The 26,261-nt window shown below is 43.8% G+C and overlaps 1 protein-coding gene across 2 annotated transcripts; it reads right to left on the bottom strand.

Moving 5' to 3' along the window:
• Positions 1-25,536, bottom strand: ZNF652 (zinc finger protein 652). 2 transcript variants are annotated; one of them, XM_088519907.1, is made up of 6 exons: positions 25,446-25,536; positions 6,494-7,639; positions 3,021-3,168; positions 2,604-2,719; positions 1,695-1,839; positions 1-1,208 (listed from the first exon to the last, which is right to left on the bottom strand). In XM_088519907.1, the coding sequence occupies exons 2-6, from the start codon at positions 7,400-7,402 to the stop codon at positions 694-696; spliced, it is 1,833 nt and encodes a 610-aa protein (XP_088376033.1). In that variant the 5' UTR covers positions 7,403-7,639; positions 25,446-25,536; the 3' UTR covers positions 1-693. The 2 variants fall into 2 exon arrangements, with proteins under 2 accessions (XP_088376033.1, XP_010222306.2); XM_010224004.2 differs by lacking the exon at positions 25,446-25,536 and having other exon boundaries at positions 6,494-7,674.
• Positions 25,537-26,261: the final 725 nt, after the last annotated feature.

Below are 26,261 nucleotides of genomic sequence, written 5' to 3' on the forward strand. Positions count from 1 at the left end.
TTTTGATTATTATAAAAATTTATCTATTATACAACATAGGTCCAGCTACACTGAAAAAATTACACCGCTTATTATGAAATACATTTCATTTTAGAAACAGACTACTAAATAGGTCTATACAAAAAACTCTAAAATAATTTCTGTAGTAAAATAAAGAGTGTGTTAGGAGAGCTACACAAACAAGAATTTTTTGTCTTTCTCTATAATGCTCAAATATACTGTGATACGTGGCTGGTTCACTCCACAGCCGGCACCAAAAGCTGAAAAGAATTAATTACGATACACAGTGATACAATTAATGCTCTGTATTAATCTCACAGCCTTTCCGATTAGTACAAAGAAAACCAGGCCTATCTCCTCTTTGAGGAGAAGTCCAGGATATAAAAGCAAGCATACCTCATCAGCTGATATGAAATTATAAAATTCCACAAGTCTCAGTATCTGAAATTTATAAAAGTCACGAGTAAAATGCAAGCAAATTGGGTTTAGGTCCTGTTGGTTCCCAGGTTCAAATGACCACTGTTGATCCAAAAGAGAATTTCCTTGTTTGTTAAATGATTCAAGAGAAAATCAGGACTGTCTGCTGGGGCTAAGAGAGAGACAAAGATCCTCACCAACTGACCCTCTGTACTTCCACGAGGGCATGTTTCCATGTGCATAAAATGGGAAAATAGCTGGCAGGAAGCAAAGATGCTAGTGGTGCTGCGCTGAACTGTTTTTTTCTGCCAGGTGTCGCAGAAAGTTGTCCTCACTCTGGCCTCTGTGATTTAAAGGCTCACTCTTAAAAAGAGCTGGGGGAGGGGGTAGATGAGGAACTGGCGGGACAGGAAGATGATGCGGATGGTGAGGATGAGGATGTAGGTGAAGGTGTGAATATGGGTGGGGAATGGGGCGCGGAGGAAGTGTGCTCACTGGGTTCAGGTTGATAGGCGGGGTTGGAGTTGTGGGCGCGTTCACCACAGCAGGGACTGTGGTGGCAGGAGAAGTCGTGGATAGTGGAATCTGGACAGCAGATGACACATTCACGGGGCTGGTTACACGGAAGCACTTCTCCTTGTGTGCCTTGAGCATGTTGGAGAAGCGGAATCGCTGACCACACACGTCACATGGGTAGGGCTTCTCCCCTGTGTGAGTTCTGCGATGTCTCTTCATGTTTGGGCGGCTGGTGAAGCTTTTCCCACAGATTTCACAGATAAAAGGCTTCTCTCCTGTAGAACACAGATACAGCAATCAGCCAGGCCCAGAACAGCTGCGAGGAATTACTTTAACTCTAAGTAGCAAACAGAGTATTACAAAAAGCTACTCTGACAGCTACCTACAAAGCCTACAAAAGCAGCCCACAGAGAGATAGCTGTTCCACAGAAGTCCTTTTTTTTTTTTTTTCCTTAATAAAATCCTTTCTCACCTTTAGATTTAGAGGCATGAAAAAATTTTATTATAATGCTTTTGGCAAGGAGTTCTTTCAAACCAAAACAACAACGAAGTAATCCTAACCTCTCATTTTCTCCCACCACGAACCACCTGACTGCAGGCAGCTCTTTTGTTGTAACTGTTCGTTGAGGTATTAATCTCTCCTTTCTGATTTATTTCGGCTGGATAGCGGTTTTGATCACAAGTTCCAAGAGAGCTAACAAAAACAAAAGTGTAGGCATGTTTTGTGCCCTGGAAGTATCTGTACTTTCTTAAGTTCTTACCAGTGTGTGTTTTCATGTGCTCATCAAAGTACTGCTTCATGTTGAAGTCTTTGCCACACCACTGACACATGAACTGTTTGTGCCCAATGTGGATGCTCATGTGGGAACGCAGCTGGTACTTGTACTGAAACCTCTCATCGCAGTTCTGCAAGACAGGTGGCAAACAGGATATTGGGGCATGGCACGCAAGGAAGCAAGGCAGTTGGGGGACAGCATTTGAGGGTATTTGGTGAAGGAAACAAAGGAATAGGATCCTCACACCCTGCTAACATGGAGTTTAAGTTAGGTAACAAGAGCACAATTTGGTCTGCAGTAACAGTTCTGTTGGCATGGGAAGCTTGGCAAGAAGGGTGAACACTCACGACCTTTAGCTGACAGAGCTGCTGGCAAAAGCCTGGCAGCAACACGGTTATGCTAGCAGAAGAGCTGCAGATCTACAAGGAGTGTCCACTAGAGGACACTACTTGCCCAGCAAAACCAGCAGCAGCTCTGCTCGCTTCCTGAAAAGCCAGCCCATTTTCCACCTCCTATCTAGCAGTTTAATATGAAGTTATTTCTCTCCCAACAAGCCTCATCTCCAAGGCTGCTGTGGTGGCAACACTGCCTGTGCCGCTCTGTGTCCTGCAGCAGCCGTGCTCTGCTCCTCAGGAAGGACGAGCCGCTGAGGAACCGGGAAGGGCTCCCCTCCGAGGCCTGCCCTCCATCACGTGATGGGCCACCAGCATCCCCATCATGACAGACACCCCGTCTGCCCCACACATACGACTGGGTAAGTCCATTCCGTGCGGTCTCCTTCCTCACAACAGGCATGGAGCTACAAATCAGAAAGGCCCATCACTAATTCTAAATTTTATATTACTAATTCTGTATCTGCTCCTACAGCCAAGGCTTTTAAAAGTGCTACCTCACCTCACATCTGAAAGGCTTCTCTCCAGAATGCTGTAGGGAATGGACTTTGAGGGACATGCTGCGCTTGAACGATTTTCCACAGGTTTCACAGGTAAATGGCATGTCCTTTGTATGTGCTGCAACAAAACATTACATTAGGGTTACTAAGCTGTGAATTCTTCCTCCAGAATTCTTTAATTTTATGGAGGAGTAAAATGATTAGAACTGCACAGCATATGTACATATATATACATACATACATGCATGCACAGGCATATTTTACTTGCTGTCAGTAATAAAACCTCAACTTTTAGCTACAGCTAAAGCTCATATGACTGAATTTCCCCCACCTTTATTCTCCAAAACCAGCAATTAAAAGTTAAGGAACACTCAGACAAACTGAGGCAGAACCAACAGAAGCACCAATCAATAACTCACCAACCATATGTTTCCGCACGTGGGCCATGGTGTAGAACTTCTTTTCGCAAATTTCACAGGAGAATTTCTTTTCTGCATATCCATGGACAATCTTGATATGTTCGTGGAGGGACCAGAGCTTCTTGAATGACTTGTTACAGGAAACACACTGAATGAAGGGGACAGACACAAGGAAGTTTTAAAATTAGAAAGATTCAGTGACTTGAGTTTGGGGCGTTAAGCCAAGTATTTTCTCTTTCTCTCTTGCATAAGAAAAAAGAAACCCCAAACAAGTCAGAATGATGCACACTTTATCAGACCGTACTTCAGCTCACATTTACTGCTTTACCATCGAAAAACACACTAAGCAAAGCCTACAAGACAAATCAGGTAGGATTAGAGAGCGTTTTAGCATCGTGCATTTTTTTGCCATCTGCACAAGTCTGGAGCACCCCAGCTACTGCACTAAGCTATTTTCTAAGCACAAGATGTATAGTTGGATGCAGCTGGCTGACACCACCACGCCACCCTGAGGCCCACTATGTGTCCCCCTTGAAGTTTCTTTCATATTCCAGCTCTTCATTTATACAGGTCAGCAGCAGTGAAGATTCAAAATGATCATACGCAAACCGCATTTTAATATCATCCCACAACTACTGTGAAAGGTCCAGAAAGTCAGTGATAAGCAGGATCCACCGGCTTCCATGCGCCTCTTGTTTTCAAGAGAGTTCTTGCTAAAGACTTTTTAAAAAACCTTGTAAAAATTCTGAAAATCCCAGAATAATCCACTTAGGTGTGACACTTGATAGGAGCAGTACACATGAGGATACCAAGTCATTTTTGTCTTTGAAGTGAAGAGGAAGGAATTGTGATTTGTTGTTCTTGCTGGCTGCTGGGATGTTTGGGTTTTCTGGGGGTACATCTCCACTTTTCTGCCTGAAGCACCCTCCTCTCCCAAAGTAAGGCCAGTTCTATGCCATTCACTACAGACTTAACAGATCTGTTCCTTCCATCAGCTTGAGCTTCTCTGCTCAGGAAGTTATGCTGTTTCCACATGGCTGGGAACACCACTCACCATGCTGACTCCAAGGAGATCCTTTGCCTTGGGAGTACCTACTTGGAGAAGTGCCAGGTACAGGCTGTAGTCCAGGGGGGAAAAACCCTAGAGAGTGAAGTAAGGCTAAAAAAAAAAATCAAAAAAATCTGTTTTCATTAGTTTTCATCTGAGAAGAGCCAGCCACGGTGATCAGCTCAATTACTACTTGCATAATGAAGCCATTCAGGATGCTTCCACACAAAGCTCCATATCCCCAATGGCATACTAAACCCTACCTTAATGTAAAACTTTCATACCCCGTTACTAAAATAAATAAATAAAACTGCAAGCAGCTGTAAAGCACACTCCAAATGTTAGGACAGACAAAAATAATTGTTGAATATATGCTTATACAGAGAACCTGAAGATGACTAGCATTCCTACAAGGAATATTTGGGAGAATTTCTGGATCTGACGCTTCTGGTACTAGATATAATTTCTTCTTTTCTTGTTACGTTTGAACAATGCAATGTAAAGGATTACCTACAGCATGTATTCCTGCACTGGTAGATTAACATCAGCCCAACCAGCGTAGCTATGTTGCTGCACTGCAGCACAGATTTTTCAGCAGAACCTCGTTCTGCTGAAATATAGATGCCTCCAGCATAGAGAAAACTGGAGTTTTCTGCTTGCATGGCCATTACTCAGCAGGCTCTAGGTCTCGAACTAGCCCAGAAGAATTACAATTACAGAAACAACCAGCTAGTGTACATGAATATAAAATGCTGTGCATCCAGATATATCATGCTGGCAACAGGAATTCACACTGGGGCAGCCACCCAAGTACCAAGCACAGACCAGGCTTCTATTTCACACACATTTCAAAAAAGCCCCCAGACTTTCTTTGCAACATGCCCTTAGTGAAATCTTTTATCGTGAAACACTAGGTGCAGTCATTGATTTATCACCTAACTCAAAGCTTCATTAGAAATGCTTCTTCATTCTATCACATGTATTCAATCTATTTAAAAATTCCTCTTAATGTCCTAAGATATGATGTGGCTACTAACAAGCCCCTTGGATGGCAGGGCATTTCCTTAAATACACAGTAAAATGTTCTCTGCCACACTAAAGTTTTGAAATATTTACTTCAAAAACTGCAAGGAAACCAGGACACACTGAAATGTTTATACATTTTTCTAGCTAAGCTCAAGACTCAGGATTTTACACTCCTTTCTTCAACCTTCCTCCTATGAGTTGAAACCTAAGGAAAAATAGAGCAGTGATACACAGAGCTGCATTCGAATTGCTCTGCAAAGAGAAATTGCAATAAATAGATCAGCTGTCCCTCACAACAGCAGGGACTGAATATCAATTCCATTTAGCATTTTAACGATCAAACAAACAAAAATCTTAAATTCTTCTTCTGGCAAATCTCATTGGATAGACTCCAAAAACCGTGTTGCCTTCCACTCGTTGGACATTTGAGTCGCATGGAGAGTGACCTCAAGCTGCTCCATCCCAGCAGTGGGATTATTTCAAAAGTAGGTGGCAACACTGTGCCTAGTTTAACAAGGCAACAAGGCACGTCCAAATCACCAGATAAAACAGCAGTGCCCCCAGTTACATGAGAACACAGATGCCTATTAGCAAAGTACAAACCACAGATGAATCAGAAACTCTGAAACTCTTTCCACCACTTACATTTTTAAAATGGTTCTATTACAACACAGGCTCCCATTGTTGTATAAAATTAAAAGCCACAAATCTTCTGCTGAGAAAGACCAGAGACCTTTATACTATCAGTAAGATTTATTGAGCTTTTTTCTACTGGGGACAGAGCAGGCTCATGTATTTAGGCTGTGAGTTCATATAGTTGCATACCCATCCATGAACACTACTATAAATTACTTTTATGCAGTTATCACTATAGGATAAACAAGTTGCATGTGACACAAATTTACATCCTGACTTCACTAGTTTCTCTCTCACCTGCTTGCCTCGCCAGGATTTTGCACCTTTCTAGCACCAGCAACACATCATAATTTTGTTCTCCCTTGAAACCTTACCTTTACACAAGTTTGAACTGTAAAGCTAATGATAAGCTGCGAGTGCTCAGCACCTGAAGAAATAGGCTTTATGCTGTCAAAGTACTTCCCAGCAAATGCACTTGTTTTCAGGCCAGTTATTCTTGAGCCTAGCATGTTAAAAGTAACTTTTTGTTTTTCCCAACATGTGGTTAAATATTAGAATAACTGCTAAAGCAGAAAACAGTTGTGCACTCCGTTCCCTACAATTTACTTCTTCTGGAAGACACCAAAAAGTGCTGATATGTAGAGACAAGGTCTTGGTCAGAACCTGGTCTGCGTAAGAGATTTCCCCCTCTGAAGTGTCCACTAGCTGTATCCAGGGCACAACAGAAGGTGTGGAAATCTGGCAAGCAGGTGAGCAAACCTACCTGGATATTTTTTTCACAGTCTGTTTGCTGGTGAAGGGACAGCTCACTTTCTAGAACAAATTTCTTCCCACATTTGTCGCAGATCTGCATGCGCCTGTGAGTGACGTTCATGTGCTTCTCCAGGTACCAGCGTGTGTTAAACACCCTGGGGCACTTCTCACAGGTTAAAGTCTCCTTCTCTTCACACTTTGATTTCTGCACAGGTGCCTTGGGCTCCTTTGCAGCTTTCTTCTTACGCTTGGGGGGCTCCACACTCTTTCTACGACCCCTTGTAGTTCTGGGTGATGGGGAAGTGGTGGCTGCTGCAGCAGAGGCAGCTCTCCTTGTTCTCCTTTGTGCAACACTAACTTTTTCCACTCTTTTCTCTTTTTTCTTCTGCCTCTCATTTTCCTCATCATCATTACTTTCTTCAGTGGCCTCTTCCCCACTGTCACCCTCCTCTTCCTCACTGCTGGTCTTAAGAACAGCAGTCTCTTTGGACTGGGAGGGGACACCCTTCTCCCCTTTTGACACATTTAATGTTTGGTTGTTAAGGTTTACCTCTACTATAATTTGCTCCCTTTTGTAAGTCACTTCATCTTCCTCCTCTTCCTCCTCCTCAGAGTCGTCAGAGTTTTCTCTGTCTTCTTTCACAGCCCGGACCTCTCCTACTGATCTGTTCTCCCTGAAATACGGCTGCTCCTCTCTCTCATGGAGATGGGGTTTACTCATTTTGCTGTCCACCAACACTGAGTAGGGACTTCCTGACTCTCTCTTGTATACTTTGGTAGACAGATCGAGTTCCTGGCTGGCACCATGATAAAATGTGGGTGGCACTTGACCACGACGACTGTCCTCTTGTGCCATCCCTGCTACATGTGCAGCACAGTTTTCAACCAACTGTTGGCAAGAATTGGCAGTCTGACTCATTTGGGGGGGCCTGATTCATTGAGCACCTTTAATCCCAGAAAACCAAGCAAGCAGCTTTAAATCAGGATGGGTTGTCAAGACCGATGTCTATTCCATCTACACAGAATTAACAAAACAGGATTCTCTAGTGGTGTTTAGCACGGACGTGTAGGTCTCAATTCTGGTATTACGGCAAGAGCAGAGCAGCAGCAATTATTCTTCTGAAGAAAGTTGTCAACGATTCGTCGAATATTTTATCTACAAGAGACAACATAGAGAAAATGGTCAATTAAAAAAAATCAAGGTACTCACCAAATGTCTGCTTTCAATTCATATCATTGACACGAAACACAGGATTATACTATCTATGAGCCGTATCTGTTGAGGGGAAAGTGTCCTGTAGCTCTACCTCAAACAAAATGGGTACAAATAAGGTACAAATGCATTCACCCCTTCTGTGGACCAGAACTAGCACTAGAATCCTAATGATCTGTAGGAGAAAGGGAGACTGCGACACCATATGGTCATCGACAAGACTCGTTTATTGAACATTCAGTGTGCACTCTTATACACAACTTAATTAGGTTCATGCATATTGCAAAGCTTGAGCTCAGGATAGGTTAGCTCTTATTTGCGTCAACGAAATTCTATGCAAGATTTCCCCGTACACGCGAGCGCTTCTTTACAATGATTGGTCAAGACCCCGCGTCCATGCGTCTAACTATACAGTGTGATAGGCTAACTAACAGAGACTAACTAACAGTGCCCACGTGTCCTCACATTTAACGACCGTCCCCCTCTACTTGTTTGTCTCAACTCTTTGCCTCCTTATCTGACTCTCCGCAAGATCTCCTTATCTCTTAGTCAGCAGTCCTTCCACCCTTTCAGCTAGGCCTGGCGCCCTTCTGCCCTTTCATCTAGGTCTGGCGCCCTTCTGCCCTTATCTGGCTTGCTCACAGCATGACCACTGGCCTTCAGGAATCCCACAATTCCCCCTTCTTGTTTTTGAGCAAGCCAGGATTCTTGATGGTTCACCCAAAATATGTCTTTGATCGCCTTGTCTACCGTCTGTCTCAGACACTTAATCAGGCAGGGAACGACCACCAAAATGCACAAGATTAGTGGAATCATCAAACCCGTTTTGCTCAGTGATTGTAGCCAGCCAAACCTTCTTTACAGCATTCTCAATCATATTTGATACACATTTCAATAAGCAAGGCACAACTAGTAGAATGCAACATAGGATCAACAACACCATCCCAACACTTAATACCTAACACCGGTGCATCGAGTTGATCTGCTGTTCCACAAAGCCAACAACTCTTGATTTGGTTATAATTAACAATCTGCCTAAAAAGCATAACATATCCATTAGCGCTAAAAGCAGCATTAACCCCTATAATAGCGTTAAAAGCAATACTACCTCCTAAAAGCTACAACATACAGCTAATAACAACAGTAACACTTCTTCCTCCCATGTTTTCCTTCTGCAGGCTCACACTTTCCACAGCTAGGGTACTGGTTGCTTGCCTGCTACATCTGATCTAGGCGAGTTTGCTTCCAGCCAAGGTCTCACCCATTTCGCTGGCACCCATCTGGTTCCAATATCTATAAATCAAAAAATTTAAAAAATTCCCAATTCTCCCCCTCTTTTTTTTTTGTTTTTTGTTTTTGTTTTTGTTTTTGTTTTGTTTTGTAGCCAGTATTTCAGCTTTTGGTTCTTCATTCTTCCGGTATCAAACCGGTTCCTGTTTGCCTTTGTTTTGTGCAGCTGCATCAACTTCTTTATCTCAAGGAAACTCTGTCCTTTGTCTTACTTAAGCCCTCCGTATCAGCTCTGCCTGGCTATGTCCTTTTTCCATTAACCAGGTTTGAACAATGCTCTCTACACTTCCCCCGTTTTCTTTTTTGGGCTACTAAGCTTGTATTCCACTCTTGATTAACTATTCACGTAAGCATGTTTTGCAAGCATTTAAAGATACATGGTACAAGAAGCAAAATTGCAATAAACACGATCCCTATGGTAATTAAGTGTTGCACAATTGATGTTAGCCATGGGCCCAAACCGAGACCTTTTATCCAGTTGTCAAGGCCGAATCCTGTATCGTGCTGTAAATGTGTAGTCAATTCATGCAATTGTTCCAATTGCTTATGTATGGAATTTGAATGATCAGAAAGGTTCATACAGCACATTCCCTCTAGTTCCTCGCAACCATGACCGTGTGCTAATAATAGGACTTAGTCAGTCCTCTCTGCTGATATATATTATACAATAAAGATCTAAAGACTACACATACAAACAGCAAAAACATAGTTTCTGTCGAGTGGCACGACCTCACGTAGCTGTGCACTTCACTAGTGAGTTCCACTGTCTCAATTGCCAAAGCCGATCCTTGTCGCCAATTAGGTGCGAATGGGCTTGGGATTTGGCAATAATCACCCAAAACAATGTGGCTACTGCGAGCCTCTATTCAGGTGAAAGCACCTTTAATAAGCAATGTATGAATAATTACTCTTGAGGTAATACTTGTCGGCAGGATACTGAGACTGAACATCTTCTCGAGTTGGCAGATGAGAGGGTTGCTGACAGGCTCCTAACTCGGCGGGCGTCCCCGCAGAGACAACGTGGCTCTCAGTGTTAGGAGTCTCACCCCCCCCTCTCTCTGCACTGTCTGTTTATGCCCGGTGCATCCTGCCACGTAGGGCCAGTACGTGCCAGCAGGCAGACCAGGGGGCGGACAAACTCCGCCTTCAGTCACATAACCTTCCCTCCTGGGTGCACAAGTGCACATATCAGAAAGCGGTCCCAGCTGTCAGTCTGAGGGTCCTGCCTTCCTCATCTTCCTCCCTCTCAGGTGTTTGACCTTCAAACTAGTTTAGAGGATGTTTGCAGTTCCCGGGCAGGCAAACATCTTCTTTCTCAAGATCCCATTATGACTTTACAGATCATACAATTTTCCTCCTTTCAACCATACCTCGTGTCAGCATCATTATACAAAGGACACAACACATAATACAGACGAACATAGCAAACAGAAATAATAGCCCTAATAACAGTTTCTGCCCTTACTTAAAGCATTACAATTCTTCAACCCCCACTTTAAAAGACAGATCAAATTCCCCTGCACCTCCCCCCTGGCTGTTGTCAAGCCCTCAGCAACGTAAGTTTCCTTGATCTCATTCGCCTTCTCTTCCCCGGCCCCCTTCTCTAATTTGTCAAGGCGATTCAACAAGTCCTGGACCCAGCCGGGCTGTTCCTCAGGCTCGACAGGGGGTCCGGAAGTGGGGGCGCAGATGGTGCAGGTGCTGCAGGTGCAGGTCGGGGGGTTTTGGCGATGGATCTCCAAACACCAGCGGTTGTCGGTGGCGTGGCGGTCCCGGTCCTGAAGTGCTTGCAAAGGCTGCCGTGACTCCGGCGGCCACTTTGCTTTTTGCTTTCACATCGGATTTGAATACTAGGTGGGGCTCGGCTTTGAACCCATTCTCTCTGCACCAGATCAAAAGCTTGCAGAGGGCCTGTTCATCAGTAGCTTGCTCCAGGGATTGCACGAGCCTATTCACCAAATTTCCGTAGGACTTCCACAATCCCGGTAATTCTTTCTTTAAGTCAATTCCCTGTACGTTACATTGTTGTAAGGTACGGGTAAATAATTCATACGCCACTTGCCTATCCATTCCTGACGTCAGCGCGCTGTTGCAGCTCTCCAGGCTCCGGTGGCGCGTATGGCCCGAAACCATCTATATGATCTTCGGGGGTGCCGTCCTTCCAGCGTTTGCTCGGCGGATTTGCACCGTCCTGGCTGCAGAGGACCCAACTCCTACTTTCTCTACCGTGGTGCGTCCTTCTCCCGATTTCTTTTCTGTCCGAGAGAGGATTGCCCTTCGTTGCATCACGTCGGGGTCACCATTTGTAGGAGAAAGGGAGACTGCGACACCATATGGTCATCGACAAGACTCGTTTATTGAACATTCAGTGTGCACTCTTATACACAACTTAATTAGGTTCATGCATATTGCAAAGCTTGAGCTCAGGATAGGTTAGCTCTTATTTGCGTCAACGAAATTCTATGCAAGATTTCCCCGTACACGCGAGCGCTTCTTTACAATGATTGGTCAAGACCCCGCGTCCATGCGTCTAACTATACAGTGTGATAGGCTAACTAACAGAGACTAACTAACAGTGCCCACGTGTCCTCACATTTAACGACCGTCCCCCTCTACTTGTTTGTCTCAACTCTTTGCCTCCTTATCTGACTCTCCGCAAGATCTCCTTATCTCTTAGTCAGCAGTCCTTCCACCCTTTCAGCTAGGCCTGGCGCCCTTCTGCCCTTTCATCTAGGTCTGGCGCCCTTCTGCCCTTATCTGGCTTGCTCACAGCATGACCACTGGCCTTCAGGAATCCCACAATGATCTGTGGTTTTCTTGGACTCCCTGGAGGTCTGGTGGCTCCCAGACTCGGTTCTGTCCAAACTCCCCATTGGACAAGGTGCAGAGCATCACAGAACCACCTCCGTACCCGCCAGGGAGGGCCCATCCTCACCCAGGAAGCAGATATATGAAAAAGTCTGTAGAGCAAACAACCTTCCACTAATGCAGATATGCACGAAGAATTTCAGTGAAAACATTTCTCACCTGCAGCACCTAATGAAAGCAAGAAAACCAAGTCCAGTGCTTGTTTCCACCTCAGGAATTCCTTGCACAACCCCTGATTTCAGGCACTCATTCCTTTGTCTCTCTCTCCCTTCCCCCAGACTCTTATTCCTCAATGCAGCCAAAGGATATCACACTGGCACACTTAAACTTCACTTGCACTTATGCAAGGTAGAATTTAACCAGGATACTACTACTTCCTCCTGCAAAAAATACCACATAATCCCCAACGGATGCAACATAAAATGCCCTAGGAGAAAACGGACGGATCGATTAGCTAAATAAGAAAGCTATATTCCAAACTACTGTGGTCAAAAAAAGATTTTGAGGTTGAAATTACAACCTTGGGCTAAGTCCAGCAGGTATAAAACACTTTCACTCTGCAGAACCACAGCGATTTTTATTATTACTATTATTATTATTGGAGCAGTAACATTAGGAAAAAAGCAAACAACTGGGAGCAATGTCACAGATGAAGATTCGCACGATAACTGGAGGTGAGAGGCAGGAAGATGAGTGCCAGGCCCCAGCTGGGCTAGGAAATAGGCGAAGACAGGCTGTTAACATTGGCCTGTGAGCGCAAGTAACATTCAGATGGAAAAAAAAAAAAAACAGAAAAAACTAGTAAATAATGAAATAAACTGGTCTGATTACAAGCCAACATTAACAACTCTTTACCCAGGAAGACCCTTACAAAGCAGGGGGCCTGGTAAAAAAAAAACCATTATTTAGCTTTTCCTTTAACAAAACTTAATGCATTATTCACAACCTCCCCCCCCCCGCCCCAGCCCCAAATACCTGTGCCACAGAGACAGTGATACCTGATTATTTCCTCTGCAGATTAAGCATCTCCCACAAGTTACCTGAGCAATGTGGAAGCCTCTCAAAATTCGTCTGGTAAATCACCAGAAAAAGCACAAGATATGTCATAAAAAGGAAACCTTACTTTTTTCCCCCTCCCCTTGGTTTTACTGGATGTTGAAATAGTCTCTTTGCATATACTGGCATCATTTCACCTCTGCACATTTAAGGAATATTCTGTAAACCGCTTGGTATGAGCATATTACCACTTCAAAAAAAGAAAACAAAGGGACACGTTCTCAGTTATCAAAGCTATTTGGTCTTAAAACCACTTCACTCTGCAGAAAAAGTAACCTACTTTCGCTTTGAATATACCGCTTGCTACCCTCAAGGGACCCGCAACTTTCCAGCAAGATTATTTAACTGCAAAAGAGCTGGCAAAGCAACGTCCTCCTTGCCCATCTAACAAAAACAACGTGCTATTTTGCAAGGCTGACAGCTCTGAGACAGCGGTTTAAATACAGCCATACAATAAAACATTTTTTTCTTAACTTTCTAACCCTAAGAACGTAGTTTGGGATTGTTTTTGCAAGTGAATCTACTGTTTCCAAAGCTGCTGAATGACTTCGGCTCACAGAGCAGACTCAGTCCTGCCACGCATGGGAGCAATGCAGGCTCTAATTAAAACACAAAGAGGATACCCAATTTCAAAGTAACTTTTGTAGAAGCATAGCAAGACATTAAACTTTGAAGAATAACCATACCATAAAATGAAGGGCTGAACTCTATGCAACATTTAGTAATTGGAGATCCTATGTGAAAGGTATGCAAGCCTCTGAATACTAAAGGCTCAAACCCAGCAAGAAAGTGCAAACAACTTGCAGTGAACGTGTAGGTGGAGGAAGCATGTGTATGTGGGAGCTGCATTTCATACAATGCTTTTGCTGCTTCTAAAGAAAAAACACTTTTCTTCATGTTATCCAAACTAAAAATAGAATTAGTTTTCTAGCAAGAAGCACTAAAACAATGACCTGCCCCAGCTTCCATTCGGCAGATGTTGAATCAATAGCGAATGAGCACAATATACCCAGAAGTTAATGGCTTAAATTATGTCCTTGACTAAGACAACAGAGGTACAAGTTCAAAGCCAGGAAATCTTGCATTTTAACTTTAGCTTTGTGGACGTACCCAGAGCTGTTCATCCCTTCTGTCTGGATGTCCTGGGGGCTCCTCCTCCAAACAGAGGGAAGCGACACATCAGGGCACTCCAGCACCCTGACCCTGCCACTTCTGCTCCACCTCATCTCTTTCTTAGCCAGTTTAATTGCAAAAAGTTATCACTATTAGCTCTGCAAACTGGCAGACATGGGACAAATTCACTTTGCTCCAGGCTGGTGAGTCAAGGAGAAGCACTGCAGCCACAAGACTGACTTGTCTACAGGCACAAAGGCAGTGCTGCATTGGTTGCTTTCTTGGTTAACGTCTGAAGTTTCCCCTACTCTTCCCAGATGGCCATAAGAGCTAGAAAATTACTTAAAAACAAACCCATGCCCAAATTCACAAACTAGTGGCATTTGCTTGGGTAAATTTTACATACATCACAAGGAAAAAGAGAAGGAAAGGTAATGAGGTCCTGCATCTCATCTACGTCCTGCACAAAAAGTAAATACTATGAAGAAGGAAAAAAAATAGAAAATGACAATAGTCAATGTCCAGCATTAAGAATGCAATAGTTTATTCACAATCTACAATTATTTTCTTTCCTTGCTGCAATACAGCCTTCCACAACAGAAACAGGATGTCATTTTTAGCTATAAGGCACTCGTACTGGATTCCCTTTCCAGCTTGGCACAGTCAGAAGTGGGCTCGACTTTAATATAGCTCCCAAGACACCAAGCCAAAATTATTCTCCAAAAAGCACAGGGCCCTAACGCGTAGGGTAATGCGAGTCTCTGATAACACCGCGGCGCTCAATACTACACGGCAGAGCGTGCAGGTACATACCAATTATTTACACACCCTCCTCGCAGCATGGGAGTTGACTTTCAAACACAAGGCAATCCCCCAAGATTTGATTTTTTTCCCCCTCTTCAGCTTAAAAACAGAAAAATCTCAGTCTAACAACAGCTTTTCAGTGACACAATCAAGAGGCATTGTGTGGCATGAATAGGTTTCCACTCTGCCATCTAGGCGCAAAGCCCACTATATATTACATTGAGTTGAAGGGGAAGGTTTTAAAGAAAAGATTATTTTGCAGTACACAATTTTATTCTCCAAAAACCAAGATTTCTCTCCAGCTACTATTAGGAAAGCACCACTCACAAGTAAGAAAGAAAACTGACTGCCTTATAATTAAAGGCAATGCTATTCTGTGTATGCATTAACAATTTTAAGTTGTTAAGGATCCTGGATGTCTTTTGGTTGGAAGCTACAATTCAGCAGCTGTGTTAAGTCCTGAGGCAAACAAATTTGCATGCAGTTTACAAGCAGTGAAAGAGCCATGTATATAAATAAGCCATTTACATTATTTAAGATACAATTTCCAATTAGTCAAGTATTTGTTGAAGAAACTGCTTTCAGAACAGGAATAAGGCAGTGGTAGCAGATTGAGAGAACTTTAAATTAATTTAACACAGGTCCAGCATTATGTCAGTATATTCTGTATATTCTGAACAGGATATTCTGAACAGTAAGCAAATTTCTATCTGAAATTAGAGACAGATTCCCAAAGTCCAGATCAAAATTAACTCCTTAAGTAGAAATTTCTAGTAGAACTAAACACCGAGTACAGCTCAACCCTTTCCAAATGGCAACAACATGCAAAATAAAACACTTACAGACTTATTAGTCACTTTTTTTTTGGATAAAGAAAAAAACAGCAGACCTATGATAAGATAGCATATTTCTGTTTATTTGGAAAGGTTAATAAGAGAATGCATCATTCTGATGGCTGGAAACTTAGAGGTAAGTGGGAGTGTGATTTTTTCACTGAGGCCTTCGGTTAATTTCTTGCTCACCCCCACCAAAACCTAAACATCAGTAATTCATACTAATTGTTTTTACCGCTTAATCAATTTTCAGTCACCGATTTCATCGGCACACACAGTGGAAATGAAAGGACATGCGTCAGATAAATGTATTTCTTTGTGCATTTCACAGATATAACATAGCCTTAGCTATTCTACCCAACACAAATAAGTTTTGCAGTATTTTTCCTAAATACAACAAAATCTTAAGGATTTTTCACGGCAACTCAGCATTATGAAATCCTTAAGCAACAAGGCTGCTTTTTCTGGGATTCTGAATAGCCTATTATGAAGGAACTACTGTGGATGCAGCTTGAAACTACACAGAGGTTGGCTAAGAAAGTTGCAGCCACTGACATTTCAATCCGTGAGCAATATTTCAGAGCATATCAAAAAAACAATTTCACCATGCGCAGTCTGAAGAACAGGTGCATGAAACAGAATAGTGCCCGGGCATAGCGAGTGTCAATTAGTGGCAAAACGCATCTGGTACAAGTTACATCATGCCAACGGAGAGCAATCGGGCGATAACACAAGAAGGAATTATTTATATCATCATACAATCACTCCTTTCTTGTGCATCTCAGCTGCTTTATGGGCAAGAAAACCCAAAAATACGTTCTTAAGTGGTGTTGTTCTCTCTTAAGACAGAGCCACAGCCAGGATGTCTTCCCGGCTTTTGCATTTCTATGGAGAAGTACTTAAGTCTGCCTTTGGGGATAAAAACAGGATGAAAAGACTGAATGCAACCAACAGCCTGTTCTGTTATCTGCTGGGTGTCAAGGGACAGCTTGTAATACCCACCTAAGAGATGGTATCTATTCTAGGTTCAACGCTTTGGAGAGCGATAGGAAAGTAGAGAGGAGTAATCCTATCTACTGAATCAGAAAGCCAATTTCGTGCAGCTGACACCAAGTTTGGGAATACAGTCTAACGTGGCCAGATGATTTTCAGAAAGAGCATTCGCAATCAAATTCCAGAAACTGTTCCGTGACAATAGAATAATGCTCTTCCCCGCCCCGCCCAGGGAGCTCAAAAAAATGACCTGAAACCGATTTTTCCATCAATTCAATGAGAGGTTAGATATCAGATGGCCCGTGGCACTGTGGCTTGTATTTTGGTGAAATGAAACGTATGTTGCATTTGGGCATCTCCGTCTCAAATGGATTAGTCGTGGCGCAGCTACGCAAAACGATACGTGGATCAAAACACCAACAACACAGGCAATAACTGGAGATATTGCAGGGAGACTTGGCAGGGAAACGAAAGACTGGAGATGAAGAAATTGCGTTCCATTCTCAAAGTAAAGATCTGGGCCAGAAGCACGTTTAACGGGTATGAAGGCCTGAAGATAAGAGTGCGGAACTGAGACTGTCCCAGCTTTCAGTTATTTTTCTTGACAATTCCTAAAATAATCTACATTAGATATCCTGCTAACTCAGCAGGCAAAATATTTTCACTGTATGGAGCTGGCTGTTTGCTTGTATTTATGTTTCTTCGTGGAAAAATGGAATGAACCGTATTCCTAATTCCAGAAAATGCCTTCTATAAAATCCTGCAGCTAAAACATAAAGATCAGGATAAAGAACCTTCAGGATAAAACAAAGAACAGCAAGAAAAAGAAAAACCACACTTCAGGCTTTTTCTCTCCCTATTTCTTAAGATGAATTATTTGGCTGTATCTAGAAAGTTGTTTTGAGGGACAAAGGTTTTCAAACCAGTGCTTTCCAGAACTGGAAATCTGGAATTTTTTCAAGCATTATCTCCACAGAAAATAGTTTAAGACATTGCCACTGCAGAATTCAGCAGTATTATAATCCCTTGACTTTTGCAATAAGCAGGAGGTTTTCTATTGGCTACGAAATTAGCTTCATATATGACAGCCATAAACCCCAACATTTTATTTTAGTAGGCAAAACCATCATGAAATAAGTTCTAGCACATACCATATACTTTCATTAAAAACCTAAGCCTCTCCTCCTGTCTCCAATATGTTTAGCAAACAGCAGAAGGTATCACAGTTAAACAGTTGCAACCGAATTGGAAGCCTCATACCCAAATCCATTTTGTCACAACTTGTTTCTTTCAATACAGAAAACCGAAAGCAAGATTCAAACATGAGCAGGTAGTTATCATTCAACCGTCAGCATTCCCATGCAAATACCTAGCTTTTACATTAATTAGCCTTCTGTAATTGTGTGACACCTTAAAGACAAACATACAAGGAGGAAAAAAAAAAAGAAAAACGTTATTTTACTGCATTAACAGATTATCTGTCCCTTCAAAATTGTACATTCATCAGAACACATGCCAGGAGTTCACAGAATGACCCACTGGCTCAGTACTAAAGGACAATTGTTTCGCCCATTAGCCTGCTCCTTTCTCCAAATCCCTTTTTTTCCTTTGCTTGTTTGCTTTTTGCTCAGAAGAAAGACTCCTCTCTCCAAACGCCTGCTTTCATCATTCTCTGCTTGCACTTCTTGAAGAATAGTAGAAACAGCCCCAGGATTTTAAACTGTTCATTAATTTCTATGCCTGCAATGACACTTTTTATTAAACATACTAACTTACTGTAAATGATTGTACTAACAATAGAGCCTTCCATAAGGCCATATGAAAACACGGAGGAAATCTATCATCAAAGATCTGCACTTCTGCTTTCCAAAGCTAACATTTCTCCTCCTGGAGAGCAAGGGGCAGAAAAAGGGGCAGTGAATGTGTAACTGTGTCTTTGCATACGTACATAGGGATCAGCTGAGAGATGGGGAAAAAATGCAAACAGCCTGTCCACAAAACAGTATTTGCAGGCATAACATGCATACACACAAACACACACACACACATATATATATAAAAGACTGCTAATATTTTGGAACTCGGCTGAGCATGGAGTGTAGTAGGAGAAAAAAGGTTTAAATAGGAAAATCTTCTCAGGCTTCATAGAAGTGTGAACTGGATCTCTCTTAAAAAAAAAAAAGTTTCTTCTCATATCATTGGAATGTGCTTACAGATAGGTTCAAAATCCTCACAATTTTTCACCTACAGCTCTTTACACATTCGGTAATTTTGACTCTGAGAACAGTAACAAGTTTCTAGGACCCCCCCCATAGCAACAAAAGCACTTGCAGCAGATGCACTAGCTACAAGCCTAACTCACTGCTCTCATACTGCTAAATCCTGAGCTGATGGAGAACGAGCAGAAAAAAAAAATCCTTTCCTTACCTGGGCCTCACCCAACAACTCCTTCTCTCCAACTGCTCGCAAAAGTACATCTGCATTTGCCTGGAGCCTTAGTTTTATAGCTGCTAGCAGCTCTTTTAACCATTAAAAATCCCTAAACACCGCTCAGATCAACTCAGCCGAACCTGTGGTTAATACAAAGACAAAAGGACGAATCACCAGCAGAACTGCAGTTTGGAATTATTACTGAGAAGCAGAAGTGACCTCGTGTTGACAAAGTCTAAATGTGACACTGCTAAAACAACCCTACTGTACCTGTTTCTCCTTCCATAATGTCGCAACGCTCCTGTAAACTCTGAATAACCACTCTACACTGTAGCTTATACCACGAATCACTGTTTGGAACTACTGAATTTTCTGAAACACCAGCTTGTTTTAAAAATGTCATGCAAAGTTTGAAAAAGACAAAAAAAAATTAGTCTTCCTTTGATAGTATTTATATAATTTAACAGAACATGCTTAGTGAAGCACAGAAACTCAGCAGTTTCCGAGAAATGCTGTCCAAATAGTAATACACCACCAGAACCCCCTGCTTGCACAAATTCTGCCTTTGCAGGTAGAAACTATATTGAGTGATACTAAGGTTAGATGCAGAGATTTAGCCTTTTTATATTCATCGGACTGTATGATCCTGACATCTCCTGCACCTCCATGGCGGCACATCCCAGCCTACCCACATTTCTGATGGATGCAGTTCTTAAAAGCAAAAGCAAACTCTCTTTGCTGATATGGTAGATTGCATTCCCATTTTTTTCCACCCTACTAATTCATTATGCAACTATGAATACTTTATCTCTGGTCTGTATTTGAGTTTCCTCCTGGACAAAGTGAGGATAATAATCAGTTAAGGCCAATGTTATTTGTTCGATTTAATCTGATCTAATTCCATGTGGTGGCCAGGGAGGAAATGCTCTTTCCCTATTTGTGTGCCAGCACCAGCATTCCTGGGGTTGCACGGAGCTGCCTTGAGAAATCAGTCTGCCTGAAGAATAGTCTTTCCTTGGGATTAATTTTCAGCTGGATCAGTTCTCTGAATCAGCTCCCTGAACGCTACTGCCTGTTACAGGATTTGGCTTCCTGAAATTTTTCCTTCCTTATTCTACAGGTATATTCCAACTTCCAACTTCCATAAGACGGCAGTGAAAGAGAACCAGAAGCAGGACAACAGTTTGCAGACAAATCTGAAAAAGATGCTGAAGAATTCAGATTGAAAAGAATCTAAATTGCATTTCTTCTTCATCTACAAATAAAGACCGAAAAGAAGAAAAGTATCTACCAACAGCAGAGATGTTTAACTTCATCTTATCATCTGCATTTGAAGTGCTGGGAGCGTAGGAGAAGACAAGTCCGTTCTGCACAGGAGAGATTACGTTAAATCATCTCAGAGCACCGTAAGTACGCTAGGTAATTTATTAAAGACTCGTAGAATGCAGGTGACTTACCCAAGAAATCTGCAGGCTAGAGGAAAAGCAATGACACAAATTCACGAAGGGAAGAAAAAAGAGAAAAAGAGACTTGTCTAAGAAAGAAGTTCAGGGAAGGCAGTAGAAAATATGTTAGTTTTATTTTATTTTTAAGAAGGAGCGTAAGATAAAGGGATACCAAATCAGAAAACAAAAAGAAATTAGGAGCTACAACAGGAAAGCAGAAGAACTGGAACGAGTTTAGAGAGGTACAACTGAAAGCAGAACTATGCAACAAGGCATGTGTTAAAACAAAACTGCCTGGCAAAAAGTTGCCATTAAACTCAGCACATAATTTTTCTCAGACCTTAAAACTGTAGTCAGCATGGCATTTCACTCAGGGACTTTGTCCTGCAGCTATTAAGTGTGAAATGAATGATTCAAGACACACATATCGCAATAAAGCAAACTAGAGATTCACAGCACCCATTTTCACTATTACATGACACGGGTGATGACGATTTATCAGGATACATTCCAGCTTCAACCTAAGACCTCAGAAGTCACTTCTATATCCCACAACTCTATTTTCATAATGTCAAACCTACCACTGCCACAGTGCATTAAGCAACAATCCCAATGCAAGCCCATAAAAAAGTGACATGCAACAAAACACTGGAAATCTAAGCACAGTGTCACTGTAGCTGTGTGTATCTGCTAGAGGCCACCGGATAAATTTAGAGCAATCAGGCTTTTAGTTAGAAATAATCTGCCTTCTGCCGTTAAAATTCAGTTGTCACTGTATGTAATTTGCCTCCAGACAGCACTATTAAGACACATTCCCTTTCATCTCATAAGCACTAAAAAAGGTTTAAATAAGCATGACTTGCAAGCAAGCGCGGAGTTCAGAACGGATTTTGACTGTTTGCCGCACGACTGACGAGCCATAGGAAAAGCAAAGTTCTGGTTCGCTCTCTGCACCTGCGAGGTTCAGCTATGCTCCAAGTCAAATATTGGCAACACTTTCTTTTTTTTTTTTTTTTGTGTACAGCACTCCCATAAAAGAAGGTATGTGGATCAATGGATACTTGTCCGTAAATTTTCAACTATAAAACATTCTGCCTGTAAAAAAGGAAAAGCACCAACTCTGCCCTACCAGGCTATCTGCCCTCACAGCTGTACCACAAATACCCCTCCAAAATTTCAGCTGGAAAACTTGCCATTTGCTTGTATTTAGTATCTGGGACAGAACGAATTGGCTTCACAGGTCTCATCTCCAACATTACTATGGTATCTTCAAGCAGGCTCACTCTCTAGCACTCTTGTCTTTCACACAGGGTTTCTAAAAATCACTTTTACACCACCAGAATCAAGTTTCAAAACTTCAAAATACACCAACAAGGGAGGGATAGAGCACAAAAGTGCTGCTAGTTGCTTAGCATGGCTCAATGTTTCTCTTGAGTGAAAACTACTAGTCTGAAACCTCCTCAGGGAAGGGTGTCTGAAAGTGTCAAGGAAACCAATGCAAGCTGCTTGTGTTAATGAGTTTAAGCTGCTGGCACCAGAGCTACCGCCAAGAGTTTCACTCCCCATGCAATTGTTTTTCAGGAGGGAGGAGCAATTAAAAAAAAAAAAAAAAGGGCAACTTAAGATCACTTGGAAAAATTAAGCACTTACAAAGCTAATTTGAAAATGAGGTATGACAGCTTAGGTCACAAGGTACATTTGAACTGAACTCGGAAAAATTGCTTGTTTTGTTTTACTAGTTTTGCGATCTACATGAATTTTATTTAAGAACTATAAGCAAACTCTATCCTCTTCCCCAAATACTGAAAATAAAGATCCTGCAAAGGCCTAAAATGGTATATAACTTTACTCATACTGACTTACTTAAAAGGACATGTGTTTAAACAGTCTGCAACTTCAAGAACAAGTCATATTTTAATTAAAAGTGTTCTTCGGGATGTAAAATTTGCCAGTTAAGAGACAAAACATCCTTTTATGATAACAGAATATTTAAGACTTTCAGTATATTAAAGGAGCTACTGCAAAGTCCTTAAATAGGTAAGCCTAGTCTTTATAAAGGAGACGGTTGGAAACCTGGCACCTACAGAAAGAACAGGTAGTTTAGGAGCATCCTTTGCAATAATTAAAAAAAATACAGACCCTTGTAGAGAACATTTTTGAAATAATTCAGCCACGCTCAATGTATTAAGGATGGTATCATCTACACACAATATCTGCCTCTCAATTGTGTTAATATTTAAAGTGCCTAATCTCTGTTAATAAAGCAACCTCACATTAAAAAAACAAAAAATTTTGACCTGTAAGGGGCCCCCTCCTAAACTTCAAGATTCTGAAAAGACAGAAAGGAAGGAATTAGCAACATAAACTAAAAACGTTTTCCAGAAAAGTCACACATTTTTAAAATTTACTTCATTTTGCACTCAAACGCCAAGATCTGGATCGCATTGGGACATGCTGTTTTGCAGCAGAACATACTGTAGCACTATCAGCTGCTTCATACTGCAGGAATTTAACCAAGTGAATGGTTTTAATACAGCAATGAACCACAGATCCAGGTTTTGACTGAACCTATCAATCTTCTCAGTTGGTTTGCACTTTCTTCCAATTATGTTTGTCTCTTTTTTGTTGGGCGAAAAAGAAATCTATTCCTTGATAAGGCATACTGTAGCATGCTGCGTAGAAATAGGTCACTGATGACAGGTAGTTTTGCAATCACCTTGAACACAGTCATGCCCATCTCATATACACTACTGGTACACCCACCATGCTTCCATTAAGCACCGAGAGAGAAAACACGGTATCAAAAATGAAAGAGGGGAGCTTGTGTACTGAAAATCCCCATGAAATCTAGTTGCAGAAAGTCAAAGGACTCTTCCCGAGTCCTTCCTGTATGGGCATCCCACGCTGCAGGTGGGACAGCACTATACAAACTATATTCAACACATAAATATCCTGCAAGCAATTTCTTGTGTATATAAATTCTGTCTTCAGAAGCAAATGCACATCACAATCTAAATTTTCTCATTCTACTGCCCTAGCATAAGAGCAAAAACAAAATAAGCCGATATCCTGCACTCACAACAAAACCTGACAAACTGCTTTTGTAACTTAGCTCATATATAACTACACATTTATACAAAAGTGCTAGGAACTCAATCTTCAGGAAACAGCAGCCAAAGATGTTCTGTATCAGCGTTAAACAAGAAAACCATAATCAATGAAGCCCTCTAAATCAAATCAACAAGAGCCTATAACGTCACCAAAATGTTTTGATCATGTAAATATTTTGCTGTACTACAAATTACATTCCCTAAAACATTTACTGATTTTTCCAAATAAAACAGAGCTCGGTTACCGCAAAGAAACACTGTGTTACCTGTAAACACTCGATTCGCCAAGTACTAGTTAAACTTATAAATGAAAGCTTAAGTCTCCAACCTTACATACAATAGTTAGGCATAAAAATAAAAAGCTTCCAAATTTTGCACTTGACTTTGAAACATGCATGCTGCCTGAAAGAGCTTTCAAAATGTCTATCTCCCAAGACATGTTTACACTACAGGTTTATGCTGCATCTCAAATTGACTATCAACACCTGAATTTGAATGCCATCTGCCTGGGGCAGGTATTGGGCTCTTCATAAAAGCACAAAAATAAAGTGTATAAAGCACAAAATAAAGTGTATCTTAGGTACAGCCAGAAAGGGAGTTGCAGATAGGCACTGACGATGATGCTAAACCCATGCAAAGGACGTAAATTATGTGATCTTGTGAAGCATTCGCTGCTTTTAATATCAGATTTTTCCAGCTCTGCTGTCTTTTTGCTATAGTGTTGTGTCTATAGAGCAATATCCATGTGTGCTGTTAACGCGCAGCAGACACAGGCCGCAGAGTGTACAAGGCAAGCGGGGACATGCGGGCCATGGAGCTGGGGACGTTCCGCATGGGGTGGCACCAAGGTGGCCCCATCCAAGGCAGTGCTCCCGTGCGGCGTCCACGTGGGCACCTTCCCCTGCGCAACCCTCCCGGCACACGCGCAGCTGTCAACAAAGCACATGCCGATGCCGGAACAATACAGCTCAGGTCGTTCCCCCGGAAAGATAAAAAGGCGCCTTCCTCGCAGCCTCGATGCTCGCAGGACTCCCCTCGCTCACGCTGCCAAAAGCCGCACGAGATGAGGGGAGACACTTCTCTGGGGCCAAAAGGGAACACTAGCCCAGAGCGCATCCCTGCAGCCTAACCGGACCTGTGCCGAGCTGGCCGCGGGGGCTAAAGTTGTGAGAAAATAAGTGTATACAAAGCAACCCACCGAGAACCCCCCAGAATAACCCTGAGAGAAGCGCCACAGGCAACAAGACACCAGCCCGGGGGAGAAGAGGTCCCCAACGTGTACATGGACCCCAAGCTGCCAGGGGGATGTCACCTTCTTGCTCCCTGGTGACAACCCCATGCACAAAAGCATTTAATGCCCAACGGCACCAGGTCCTCATCCACGGAGATGGGGACCTAGTGACCCTCTTAGCGAGGTGTCAAGGGAGGAAACAGAGAGGAGAGCACACAGGCACCACCAAGCCCAACAAGATCGGTGGTTTCCTTTTTTTCTAGGGGCGTTTCTGCTGATTCCCCCCTTCGCTGCTCGGCACGGCTCCCCCCAGGCAGGTGGCTCAGCCCCCTCCTCCCTCCGCGGCCTCCGGTACCGCGTAACCCCCCGGATGAGAGGGGGCCGCGAGCCGGGCCCGATCCGCCTTCTCCCGCAAACACCGCCCGGGCTCAACCCCCGCCGCCTCCGCCGCCCGCCCCCGGGCTGGGCCTAGCGCGCCTCCGCTGCCGCCAGGCCCGAGGGGAAGGCCCAGAGGTGGTGGCGGTGGGGGACAACACCCGCACACGCGGACACCCCCCTGGCCCGGCCCGCACTCACCCAGGCCGCTCCCCGCAGGGCCGCCCCCGCCGCCCTCCATGGCGGGCGGCGCGCGGGGGGGAGGGGGGAGAGCACGGGCGAGGCGGCGGAGGAGGCGGGAGGGCCGAGGGCAGGGCCTCCCTCCCTCCCCCCGGGCCTCCGCGCGGCCCCCGGCGCCGCCGCCGCGCTCTCGCCGCCGCCGCCTCGGGCCCAGGCGCCGCCGCCTGCGGCCGCGGCTCGCGCTCCCCTCCGCCGCCGCCGCAGCGCTACGTGGCCGCCGCAGCCAGTCTCGCGACTCCGCCGCGCGCACGCGCGGGCGCGCGCCGGCCCTCACGGGGGCGCGCGCAGGGGAGGGAGTTGAAGCGGGGGGGATCGGGCGCGCGGGCACGCGCGCGGGGGGGGATCCATGGGCCGAGGGAGAGCGTGGCCGCGCGGCGCATGCGCTGTCAAGCGGCCTCCCCCTACCCGCTTTCACCTCCGAGCGCGGCGGGGCCTGAGGCGAGCGCAGGTGAGGCGCGCGGCGGGGAGGCTGCGCATGCGCGGAGCGCCGGGGCGCAGGTGAGGCGGCGCGCGGGGAGCTCCCTCGGCGCGGCCGTTAGCTCCGCGGCGCTAATTAGGGAGGCCGCCCTAATTGCGAGGCACTTGAGGCGGGCGAGCTGTGGCGGGGCGTTGCGGCTAACCCTGACCCGCGCCTTGCTTTCCACTCCCGTTGCCGGCGGGATAACGGCTGTAACGGTCCTAACGGTCATCGGGGGCTGGGGGGATAACCGCCGTAATGGTCCTAACGGCCACCGGGGGGCGAGGGGGATAACGGCCGTAAGGGTCCTAATGGTCATT

The sequence above is a fragment of the Tinamus guttatus genome, unplaced genomic scaffold, assembly GCF_059628265.1.
Source record: "Tinamus guttatus ecotype Peru unplaced genomic scaffold, ASM5962826v1 Tinamus_guttatus_pri_ptg000075l, whole genome shotgun sequence".
Taxonomy (NCBI): domain Eukaryota; kingdom Metazoa; phylum Chordata; class Aves; order Tinamiformes; family Tinamidae; genus Tinamus; species Tinamus guttatus.